The following is a 12,707-nucleotide window of genomic DNA, read 5'->3' as shown; positions in this document are numbered from 1 at the left end:
TGTGTGCGTGTGTGTGTGTGTGCGTGTGTGTGCGTGTGTGTGTGTGTGTGTGCTGGATCATACTAAGCGATCGTGTGTGTGTGTGTGTGTGTGTGCGCGTGTGTGTGTGTGTGTGCGTGTGTGTGTGCGTGCGTGTGTGTGTGTGTGCGTGTGTGTGCGTGTGTGTGTGTGTGTGTGCTGGATCATACTAAGCGATCGTGTGTGTGTGTGTGTGTGTGTGCGCGTGTGTGTGTGTGTGTGTGTGTGCGTGTGTGTGTGTGTGTGTGTGCGTGTGTGTGTGTGTGTGTGTGTGTGTGTGTGCGTGCGTGTGTGTGTGTGTGTAGAGCGACGTGCCCACGGCCCAGAGGAAGCGCTTCACCAGGGTGGAGATGGCCCGCGTGCTGATGGAGAGGAACCAGTACAAGGAGAGACTGATGGAGCTGCAGGAGGCCGTGAGATGGACTGAGATGATCCGGTGAGGAGGAGGAGGAGGAGGAAGGAGAGGACCAGGAGAACAGGACTGTGGAAGGAGAGGAAGAGGGCAGGTGGAGGAGGAGGAGGAGCAGGAAGGAGAGGAGGAGGAGGGGAAGAGGAAGAGGAGGAAGGACGAGGAGAGGTGGTGGAGGAGGAGCAGGAAGGAGAGGACGAGGAGGGGAAGAGGAGGAGGAAGGAGAGGATGAGGGGAAGAGGAGGAGGAAGGAGAGGATGAGGGGAAGAGGAGGAGGAGCAGGAAGGAGAGGACGAGGAGGGGAAGAGGAGGAGGAGGAGAGGTGGAGGAGGAGGAGCTGGAAGGAGAGGACGAGGAGGGGAAGAGGAGGAGGAGGAAGGACGAGGAGAGGTGGAGGAGGAGTAGCAGGAGGGAGAGGACGAGGTGGGGAAGAGGAGGAGGAAGGACGAGGAGAGGTGGAGGAGGAGTAGCAGGAGGGAGAGGACGAGGTGGGGAAGAGGAGGAGGAAGGACGAGGAGAGGTGGAGGAGAGGAGCAGGAAGGAGAGGAAGAGGAGGAGGAGGAAGGACGAGGAGAGGTGGAGGAGGAGGAGCTGGAAGGAGAGGATGAGGAGGGGAAGAGGACGGGGAGGGGAAGCAGAATGAAGGAGAGAAGGAGGAGGCGAAGGGCAGGTGTAGAAGGAGGAGACGGGGAGGGAAGGAGGGTTTGTGAAATGTACTAACAATGCGCTGAGCTCAGCCCAGTTCTAACCCCGGCCCGGTCCAGCCCAGTTCTAACCCCGGCCCGGTCCAGCCCAGTTCTAACCCCGGCCCGGTCCAGCCCAGTTCTAACCCCGGCCCGGTCCAGCCCAGTTCTAACCCCGGCCTGGTCCAGCCCAGTTCTAACCCCGGCCCGGTCCAGCCCAGTTCTAACCCGGGCCGGTCCAGCCCAGTTCTAACCCCGGCCCGGTCCAGCCCAGTTCTAACCCCGGCCCGGTCCAGCCCAGTTCTAACCCCGGCCCGGTCCAGCCCAGTTCTAACCCGGGCCGGTCCAGCCCGTCTCACTCCTGTGTCGTGGCGTTTCAGAGCGTCGAGGGAGAACCCGGCCCTCTCCGAGAAGAAGAAGTCCTCCATCTGGCAGTTGTAAGCTCTTCTTTCCAAGTCTCACTCCTTCCTTGCACTCCTCCTTTTCTACACTCCCTCCATTCTATGATGACACTCCTCTCCGATCACCCTTTCCCTTCAAACCCCTGTACCAGCACCCTCTCTATCTGACCTCTGAGTCCTCGCTGGCTTTCCTACCTTCCTCCATGTTCTTCACTCGTTTCCCTGTCTACCTGTGTGTTGACTGATACATCAGACAGCTTGGATACTTATTGAATCACCTGTTCTTTTTCTCTCTTTCATTTTATTTTTCATGTTTGTTTGTCTTCAGCATGTAGGTAAATCTCTGATTGGTTTGATCCCAACTAACTCAGAGCAGGGGAGAACCAATTGCGGAAGGGCTTACATATCAGATATGTGATCAAAACAGGGCCGAGCACATCACAGATAGTCTGGATCAGATATATGAATCGGGAGTCTTAGTGCGAAGACCTTCCCAGGCCTTGGCTCTCCCCTGTAGAGTTACTACAGGAATGACTGGGGCGTGGGTTGGATGGGGACTGGTATTAGAGGTGGGGGTTGAATGGGGACTGGTATTAGAGGTGGGGGTTGGGTAGAGACTGGTATTAGAGGTGGGGGTTGGATGGGGACTGGTATTAGGGGTGGGGGTTGGATGGAGACTGGTATTAGAGGTGGGGGTTGGATGGGGACTGGTATTAGAGGTGGGGGGTGGATGGGGACTGGTATTAGAGGTGGGGGTTGGATGGGGACTGGTATTAGGGGTGGGGGTTGGATGGAGACTGGTATTAGAGGTGGGGGTTGGATGGGGACTGGTATTAGAGGTGGGGGTTGGATGGGGACTGGTATTAGAGGTGGGGGGTGGATGGGGACTGGTATTAGAGGTGGGGGGTGGGTAGAGACTGGTGTTAGAGGTGGGGGGTGGATGGGGACTGGTATTAGAGGTGGGGGGTGGATGGGGACTGGTATTAGAGGTGGGGGTTGGATGGGGACTGGTATTAGAGGTGGGGGTTGGATGGGGACTGGTATTAGAGGCGTGGGTTGGATGGGGACTGGTATTAGAGGTGGGGGTTGGGTAGAGACTGGTATTAGAGGTGGGGGTTGGATGGGGACTGGTATTAGAGGTGGGGGTTGGATGGGGACTGGTATTAGAGGTGGGGGTTGGGTAGAGACTGGTATTAGAGGTGGGGGTTGGATGGGGACTGGTATTAGAGGTGGGGGTTGGATGGGGACTGGTATTAGAGGTGGGGGTTGGATGGGGACTGGTATTAGAGGTGGGGGTTGGATGGGGACTGGTATTAGAGGTGGGGGTTGGGTAGAGACTGGTATTAGAGGTGTGGGTTGGATGGGGACTGGTATTAGAGGTGGGGGTTGGATGGGGACTGGTATTAGAGGTGGGGGTTGGATGGGGACTGGTATTAGAGGTGGGGGGTGGGTAGAGACTGGTGTTAGGGGTGGGGGTTGGATGGGGACTGGTATTAGAGGTGGGGGGTGGGTAGAGACTGGTATTAGAGGTGGGGGTTGGATGGGGACTGGTATTAGAGGTGGGGGTTGGATGGGGACTGGTATTAGAGGTGGGGGTTGGATGGGGACTGGTATTAGAGGTGGGGGGTGGATGGGGACTGGTATTAGAGGTGGGGGTTGGATGGGGACTGGTATTAGAGGTGGGGGGTGGATGGGGACTGGTATTAGAGGTGGGGGTTGGATGGGGACTGGTATTAGAGGTGGGGGGTGGATGGGGACTGGTATTAGAGGTGGGGGTTGGATGGGGACTGGTATTAGAGGTGGGGGGTGGATGGGGACTGGTGTTAGAGGTGGGGGTTGGATGGGGACTGGTATTAGGGGTGGGGGTTGGATGGGGACTGGTATTAGGGGTGGGGGTGGGTAGAGAGTGTTAGGGGTGGGGGGGGGTAGAGAGTGTTAGGGGTGGGGGGGGGTAGGGACTGGTGTTAGGGGTGGGGGGGGGTAGAGACTGGTGTTAGGGGAGGGGGGTGGTATTGAATTGGGGAAGGAAGTGCTCAAATGCAGTTTGAGAGAGGAACAACTGACTGTCTGACGAAGAACTGCCCTTTCTCCTCTCCTGTTCCTCTGTGCTCTCTACCTCCTGCCTGGTGTCCTGTCTGTGTGCAGAAGGTGTGTGGGGAGGGAGGGGGGAGTTGGAGCAGGGAGGAGGAAAGGGGGATGGTTTGGGTAGGGTAGGGTGGAGGGGGGGGGGGGGAGGAGGAGGAGAAAGTGTAGAAGGAAGGGGCGAGGGAGACTATAATTGATTTGGGGATAAAATTGCAAAGACTAAGGAGGTGTGGTCAGAATGAGTTAGGGGTGCGGTCTCAGATGGAGGAGGTGTGGTCAGAATGAGTTAGGGGTGCGGTCTCAGATGGAGGAGGTGTGGTCAGAATGAGTTAGGGGTGCGGTCTCAGATGGAGGAGGTGTGGTCAGAATGAGTTAGGGGTGCGGTCTCAGATGGAGGAGGTGTGGTCAGAATGAGTTAGGGGGTGGAGTCTCAGATGGAGGGGGTGTGGTCAGTCAGCCTGTTGTGTTCTGTGTTTACTAACTGCCTGGTCAGTGTTAAACCCGCATTCCCTGCTCCCCACTGCCCAATGATTGGATACCTGCTCTTGTACCTTGCCTCTGATTGGAGGATTCAGTGTGATTGATAGGTCTTGGCGGTGCAGCCATACTGTATGTGTGTGTATGTGTGTGAGGGAGAAAGAAAGAGAGTGAAAGAGTTAGTGTGTGGGTGGGGGATATGGTTTAGTGTCGGTGTATGTGTGTGTGTGTGTGTGTGTGTGTGTGTGTGTGTGTGTGTGTGGTTAGGGGGCATGGTTTGTGTGTGCGCATGGTGTTTGTGAACCTCACTCGAACCCTTGAGCCTTGAACCCCACTGCTGCTGCTGCTGCTGCTTGTGTCCGGCCCTCTACCAGTGTCTGTGTGTGCTCCCCTCTCTCCATCCCTCTCTCCATCCCTCTCTCCATCCCCTCTCTCCATCCCCTCTCTCCTCCCTCCCTCCTTCCATCTGCCCCTCTCCTTGCTCGTCCCAGTTTCAGCCGCCTGTTCAGCTCGTCGGGGGGAGGAGCTAAGAAGCCGGCGGCGGAAGCCCCGGTCAACGTGAAGTACAACGCCCCCACCGCCCAGATCCAGCCCTCCGTCAAGAAGAGGAGCAGCACTCTGCAGCAGCTGCCCAGCGACAAGAGCAAGGCCTTCGACTTCCTCAACGAGGAGTGAGTCAGACACACACACACACACACACACACACACACACACACGCATACACACACACACACACTGATGCACACAGATAAGAGCATTGATGTACTCAATAAAAGAGTCAGAGACACGCTCTGATTACAGTCACAATCACATATGCACACACACACACACACACACACACACACAATCACACACACACACACACACACACACCAAGGCTGAACGGAAACGAAAACCGAAAACGAACGGTATTTTACGAGGAACAGAAACAGGAATGAAAACGAAATGGTCTTTAATTGTTCCAGAACAGAAACGTTCATTTGAAATCTTTAAAACCGGTTAATAACGTTATTTTTTCGGTCTTTGTAGTAGGCCTATATAACTTTAAAATAATTTCAAAAAAGAAGAAAGCTGAGCCTTTTATGGCCGAATAGGCTAAATTAAATTGATAAAATGTGTAGCCTACATCTTGTCCTGTTTTTGTAATGTAGCCTAGGCCCCTAAATCTGTTATTTCACAGTCGGGATCTTAAATGCTTGCTTAGCGAAATGAAGAGATTTAGATATTACAACAACACACCATAGCCTAGTTCAGATGTGCACAGCGACTATTTTCTCTGACGACTAGACGGTGGTTTTGTAACCGATTACATGACTAGTCTAAAAACAGGATTCCCAGGTTTCTACAACAAGTGCTATTTAGAAAAATGTAGGATGTTTCTCAAACTCTGCAAGCTAAGATGCATGACTATTCTTGATGTTTCCCATGCCGGACATCGAAGCGGTACAAATTTGCCAAACTATATTAAAAGGTTACAGACTTTGTAGCAAAATGTGTCTGTGGGAAAAATATTTTATTACCCAGCTATCTTAGTTACACCAATATTGAACTATTTTGACAGCTTTGGGTTGTGTGTGTGTCGTATTTATTGTTTGACGAATCTACGAAGCTTATAGCTAACTAGCCATAGCCGAAGCCGGCTCTATACTGGCTAGATTGTCTGGTTCTATATTGACAACGTGCTTCACTAGATCACATGGGCTTGTTAATTCTGTTTGGAAAACGATATAGTTTATAACATTAAATTATTCAAGTAAAGTGACAAGAAAGCGATCTATCATTGTTTACACACACCATTGTTTACCAAAACCATAGCAACGCTATTTCCGGTCATACTGCAGTGAAATGTATTCAAACTCATCATTTATGATTTTATGCTCAACTAGAAAGGGTGGTCGGAGAGCACAGACCTCCGCCCATGAATGCATTTTGACAGTAGGTGCAGTTGTTGAATGTATAAGTGGACAAAATCAACAGACAGCTATTGAGAGATATGAAAGCAGCAAGGTCTCTCTCTCCCTCTCTCTTTCTCCCTAGGCTACCAGAGCCCATTTAGTAAGCCTAGGGGACAACAAAGCCTCAAAAACAGATACCCTATACATTTTGACACTTTTATTAAACTATTACAACAAACAAAAAAGAAAATATCAGAGGTTTCTGTCAGTCTTCTGTCCTCTCTCTGTACTCTCTGTCCGGTCGCAGTCCCAGGTTTGCTGTTTTTAACCTGAGGAGGGGAGGAGACGGTTACAAAGTCATGAAGCTAAAGCCGTGTTTATTAATCCAGCTCCTCCTCACGGCCAGTCTGCACCTCCTCAGTCCCCTCCACGCTGCCCCAGTTTACCTGGAGGACTGCCCCTAATGAATTCCTCTCAGAAGGCAGAACATTGCTGCTCCTAGGAACGTAACTCCCACAGCAAGGACTATTTTAGCCGAGGTCTTAGCTGAGAGGTCCCAGAACCCGCCGGTCTTCTTCTGTGCACCGCTGTCCAAAGCCCTGACACTTGTCGGTGTTTCGATCATGGGGATGACCAGGGCTACTCTCGTCTTCTGGTGGGCGTTGGTGTTCTTTGTCGCAAAGGTCTGAACTAACAGGTCCCAGACCCAGAACACGCTGGTCTCCATCTGCTGGGCGTCGGGCGTCTCTGTCCCCGTTTGAAGACCAGCGAAGCGGGCGTTGTCATAGTCCAGTAAGTGGCAGTCGTGGGTGATGAAGACGCGGTCCGTTCTAGTGGGCGGAGAGGCAGCCCACTGGTCAGGCACAGTGAGAGACATCAGGGTGTCTCTGAAGGCCTCGATGTCCGAAGGATCGATCGTGGTCGCAGCCACCAAGAGAGCAACTCCAATGAGAAGCTTTAAATGCGGAAAAGCCATCAGGAAAGTCTGAAACGTTCACAGGAAATGAATGGTGAATGCACTCCAGGAGACGGAATGTGTGATGGATCTTTAGAATATTGTTGTCTTTTATATGGCTATGATTGTTCTATGATGTCATAGAGGAAAGCTGTGGAATCATAATTGAATGATTATCAGCATTAATTGTGCGTGTGTGCGTGCATGCGTGCGTGTGGGGGGGGGGTGGGGGGCAGGTGGGGGGCATCACACTGGGAAGATTACATCTGACTTTTCATGCCAAGCATTGCAGTGATGTCAGCATGAGGGTGCATTCGTTGGGTCAAGAGCTTTATGGCAGTCTAAAGTAGAGCCCGACCGATATCAGATTTTTGGGTTTGATATATAAAAAAAAAGTGCTACATTTTCAAATCAAGCTGAAAACCTTTTTTTTAAATAAAAAATTCTAATTATCACAATATTCCGTGTCAATATATGACAAGAACATTTCTGTTTGAATGAACAAAAACAAAAAATGCACAAATGAACATGCTATTTAAGCAACCTAACATGGCCCAGGACCTGTACCACTGGGCCATGGTTACCCTCTCCAGGCTCTAGTACTGACCCAGGACCTGTACCACTGGGCCATGGTTACCCTCTCCAGGCTCTAGTACTGACCCAGGACCTGTACCACTGGGCCATGGTTATCCCCCCCAGGCTCTAGTACTGACCCAGGACCTGTACCACTGGGCCATGGTTACCCTCTCCAGGCTCTAGTACTGACCCAGGACCTGTACCACTGGGCCATGGTTACCCTCTCCAGGCTCTAGTACTGACCCAGGACCTGTACCACTGGGCCATGGTTACCCTCCCCAGGCTCTAGTACTGACCCAGGACCTGTACCACTGGGCCATGGTGAGCCTCTCCAGGCTCTAGTACTGACCCAGGACCTGTACCACTGGGCCATGGTTACCCTCCCCAGGCTCTAGTACTGACCCAGGACCTGTACCACTGGGCCATGGTTACCCTCCCCAGGCTCTAGTACTGACCCAGGACCTGTACCACTGGGCCATGGTGAGCCTCTCCAGGCTCTAGTACTGACCCAGGACCTGTACCACTGGGCCATGGTTACCCTCCCCAGGCTCTAGTACTGACCCAGGACCTGTACCACTGGGCCATGGTTATCCCCCCCAGGCTCTAGTACTGACCCAGGACCTGTACCACTGGGCCATGGTTACCCTCTCCAGGCTCTAGTACTGACCCAGGACCTGTACCACTGGGCCATGGTTACCCTCTCCAGGCTCTAGTACTGACCCAGGACCTGTACCACTGGGCCATGGTGAGCCTCTCCAGGCTCTAGTACTGGCCCAGGACCTGTACCACTATTAGGGGTATTAGGGGTGTTAGTAGGGGTATTAGGGGTATTAGGGGTATTAGGGGTGTTAGTAGGGGTATTAGGGGTGGTAGGGGTATTAGGGGTATTAGGGGTGTTATTAGGGGTATTAGCCATGGTGAGCCTCTCCAGGCTCTAGTACTGCCACTCAAGCAGTGGCAGATTATAAAATAGGAAACAAAGCTTCTCAGCATTTTGACCTAGGAGAGATGTTTTTAGTTAGTTTTTGTTAACTATAATAACCTTGGGGGATGTTGAGGGGGAGAGAAGGAGAGAGAGGAAGAAAGAGCAGGCACCCATGTTGCCAAAGTTTCTGCAACGTTGCAGTAAAGTCTAATTGGATTTAGGAGGGTAAAGTTTTTTTCGACCTTAGATGGACGTTGTCACAACATCGCCTGATGGTAACGTTGCAACTTACCTAAGTACAACTTATGTGCAACGTTGCTGTAACCCACTGTGTTAGTAGGGGTGTTAGTAGGGGTATTAGGGGTATTAGGGGTGTTAGTAGGGGTGTTAGTAGGGGTATTAGGGGTATTAGGGGTGTTAGTAGGGGTATTAGGGGTGTTAGTAGGGGTATTAGGGGTGTTAGGGGTGTTAGTAGGGGTATTAGGGGTGTTATTAGGGGTGTTAGTAGGGGTATTAGGGGTGTTAGTAGGGGTATTAGGGGTATTAGGGGTGTTAGTAGGGGTAGTAGGGGTATTAGGGGTGTTAGTAGGGGTATTAGGGGTGTTAGTAGGGGTATTAGGGGTGTTAGTAGGGGTATTAGGGGTGTTAGTAGGGGTATTAGGGGTATTAGGGGTGTTAGTAGGGGTATTAGGGGTGTTAGTAGGGGTATTAGGGGTATTAGGGGTGTTAGTAGGGGTATTAGGGGTGTTAGTAGGGGTAGTAGGGGTATTAGGGGTGTTAGTAGGGGTATTAGGGGTATTAGGGGTGGTAGTAGGGGTATTAGGGGTATTAGGGGTGTTAGTAGGGGTATTAGGGGTGTTAGTAGGGGTAGTAGGGGTATTAGGGGTGTTAGTAGGGGTATTAGGGGTATTAGGGGTGGTAGTAGGGGTATTAGGGGTGTTAGTAGGGGTATTAGGGGTGTTAGTAGGGGTATTAGGGGTGTTAGTAGGGGTATTAGGGGTATTAGGGGTGTTAGTAGGGGTAGTAGGGGTATTAGGGGTGTTAGTAGGGGTAGTAGGGGTATTAGGGGTGTTAGTAGGGGTATTAGGGGTGTTAGTAGGGGTATTAGGGGTATTAGGGGTGTTAGTAGGGGTAGTAGGGGTATTAGGGGTGTTAGTAGGGGTATAAGGGGTATTAGGGGTGTTAGTAGGGGTTTTAGTAGGGGTATTAGGGGTGTTAGTAGGGGTGTTAGTAGGGGTAGTAGGGGTATTAGGGGTGTTAGTAGGGGTATTAGGGGTGTTAGTAGGGGTATTAGGGGTATTAGGGGTGGTAGTAGGGGTATTAGGGGTGTTAGTAGGGGTATTAGGGGTGTTAGTAGGGGTATTAGGGGTATTAGGGGTGTTAGTAGGGGTATTAGGGGTGTTAGTAGGGGTAGTAGGGGTATTAGGGGTGTTAGTAGGGGTGTTAGTAGGGGTATTAGGGGTGTTAGTAGGGGTATTAGGGGTGTTAGTAGGGGTATTAGGGGTGTTAGTAGGGGTAGTAGGGGTATTAGGGGTGTTAGTAGGGGTATTAGGGGTGTTAGTAGGGGTATTAGGGGTGTTAGTAGGGGTATTAGGGGTATTAGGGGTGGTAGTAGGGGTATTAGGGGTGTTAGTAGGGGTATTAGGGGTATTAGGGGTGTTAGTAGGGGTATTAGGGGTGTTATTAGGGGTATTAGGGGTGTTAGTAGGGGTATTAGGGGTGTTAGTAGGGGTATTAGGGGTGTTAGTAGGGGTATTAGGGGTATTAGGGGTGGTAGTAGGGGTATTAGGGGTGTTAGTAGGGGTATTAGGGGTGTTAGTAGGGGTATTAGGGGTATTAGGGGTGTTAGTAGGGGTATTAGGGGTATTAGGGGTGTTAGTAGGGGTATTAGGGGTGTTATTAGGGGTATTAGGGGTGTTAGTAGGGGTATTAGGGGTGTTAGTAGGGGTATTAGGGGTGTTAGTAGGGGTAGTAGGGGTATTAGGGGTGTTAGTAGGGGTATTAGGCGTATAGGCGCCAAATCCGGAGCTCCCATACAAAAGGAAAGCAGCATAAACAATAGGGAGATACCGATATTGAATGAGGTGACTAATTATTTATAAATAACATAAAACATAAAACGAAATAAAAACAAACAATAGGCCTACAGGCCCAGAATAAAATAGCTTGCAGCAACAGTACAAGAAAATATTTTAAAAAGGATGACGAGCTATGATGATGACTTATTATAAACCTGCGCATAGTTTACGGTGTGGATTAAGGGCATACGGGAATAGGACTAATGTTGCGTATTTCTTGTAAAATAATCAACAAGGCTTCACTACAGCACACATTATAAGGCCACCACAACCCTAGACTTGTTGATTAGGTTATACCGTACAAGAAATACTGTAGGCCTATAGAGTCTTAATAGGCTAACACCCCCGGAACAGTGAACGGAACGTTATTTTTTGTTCTTAACCGGTTCAGGAACGCTATGTTGGTGGCGGAACACGAGAACGGAAACGTTAAATATGCTGGTTCTGCTCGGAGCGAACCGATTGAAAAATAATATAGTTTTTAAGCCCTGACACATACAGATACACACAAACGACGCAAGGCCGTCGGAGGAGTGAGTCAGAGAGACACACTGAGACCCAATCAAATACGTATACACACACACACACACACACACACACACACACTGGTGTTTGAGGGCCTGAGGATGGTGGTGACTGAGTGTGTCCCCAGGGTGGAGGTGGGCAACGTGGTGTCGCGCAGGGAGCAGAAGAGGGCTCAGTACCAGCAGGTCAAAGCTCACGTCCAGAAGGAGGACGGCAGGGTGCAGGCCTACGGGTGGAGCCTCCCTCACAAATACAAGGTAGGACACGCATGTGTTCTCCTGAAATACAAGGTAGGACATGAATGTGTTCTCCTGAAATACAAGGTAAGACACGTCTTCTCTAGAAATACAAGGTAGGACAGGACACACACGTCTTCTCCAGAAATAGGACAGGACACACACGTCTTCTCCAGAAATACAAGGTAGGACAGGACACACACGTCTTCTCCAGAAATAGGACAGGACACACACGTCTTCTCCAGAAATACTAGGTAGGACAGGACACACACGTCTTCTCCAGAAATACAAAGACCCTACAGCAAGTTTCCACAGCCAGCAGATCTGCTCCAGAATCCTCACGTACCGTCCCTCCTGAACTCAAGCCCCTCCTCTTCCTGTTGTGATCCCTCAGGGGGTCAATGGGAGCCAGGCGGAGACCAAGACCAAGAACCTCCCCGTCCCCGTCTACCTGAGACCGCTGGACGAGAAAGACGCTTCTATGAAGGTGGGACGGCCCGCCTGCTGTACAGTACCGTGCTGTGTGTGTGATGCCGTGACATGTTAACATGTGTGTGTGTGTGTGTGTGTGTGTGTGTGTGTGTGTTTAGCTGTGGTGTGCGGCGGGTGTGAACGTGTCCGGGGGTAAAACTCGTGACGGGGGCTCCATCATCGGCGCCAGCGTGTTCTACAGCGACCTGCCTGGGGAGGCCGACGCTCCCCGCAGGAAGAACACCTCTCAGTCCAGCCTGGACAAGCTGGACCAGGACCTGCAGGTACACACACACACACACACACACACACACATACACACACACACACACACACACACATACACACACACACACACGGATAAAACCTCACACACGCACTCACACACGCAGGTAGGCACGTGCACACACACTTCTTGATGCATGCACATACAGATCTGCTCTGGTGCTGAAGCCCTATCTATGGTGTGTGTGCATGTGTGTGTGCATGCGTGTGTGTGCGCGCGCGTGTGTGCGCATGCGTGTGTGTGTGCGTGTGTGTGTGTGTGCGCGTGTGTGTGCGCATGCGTGTGTGTGCGCATGCGTGTGTGTGTGTGTGCGTGTGCAGGACCAACAGAAGGAGTTGAGACATCACGAGGAGATGTCGTCCCTGGTGTGGATCTGCACCAGCACGCACGCCACCACCAACGTCATGGTCATCGACGCCAACCAGCCCGGCAACGTGCTGGAGAACTTCTTCGTCTGCAGCTCTCATGTGCTGTGCATCGCCAGCGTGCCAGGTCAGCACGCCGCGCCGGGCGCCAAATCAACCGCCGCCATCGGTCTGTCACGTTTGAAAGAGTATTAGAATCGTGTACCCTCTTGAAAATGGTGTGTGTGTGTGTGTGTGTGTGTGTGTGTGTGTGTGTTTGTGTCTGTGTCTGTGTCTGTGTGTGTGTGTGTGTGTGTGTGTGTGTGTGTGTGTGTGTGTGTTT

General features: G+C 51.5%; 1 protein-coding gene across 1 annotated transcript in view; it reads left to right on the top strand.

Annotated features, from left to right (window-relative positions):
* LOC311326848 (C-Jun-amino-terminal kinase-interacting protein 4-like) overlaps positions 1 to 12,707 on the top strand; it is a gene marked incomplete at its 5' end in the record, with an annotated part of 39,667 nt that overhangs the window by 19,480 nt on the left and 7,480 nt on the right. Inside the window, 7 exon segments of the mRNA XM_084459826.1 lie at positions 324 to 454; positions 1,491 to 1,547; positions 4,565 to 4,744; positions 11,155 to 11,284; positions 11,658 to 11,750; positions 11,854 to 12,018; positions 12,341 to 12,512. Of these exon segments, the coding sequence (XP_084315952.1) occupies positions 324 to 454; positions 1,491 to 1,547; positions 4,565 to 4,744; positions 11,155 to 11,284; positions 11,658 to 11,750; positions 11,854 to 12,018; positions 12,341 to 12,512 (928 nt within the window).

This window comes from Borostomias antarcticus (genome assembly GCF_949987555.1).
Source record: "Borostomias antarcticus genome assembly, chromosome: 29".
Lineage (NCBI taxonomy): Eukaryota > Metazoa > Chordata > Actinopteri > Stomiiformes > Stomiidae > Borostomias > Borostomias antarcticus.
This window is presented reverse-complemented; position numbering and strand designations above follow the sequence as displayed.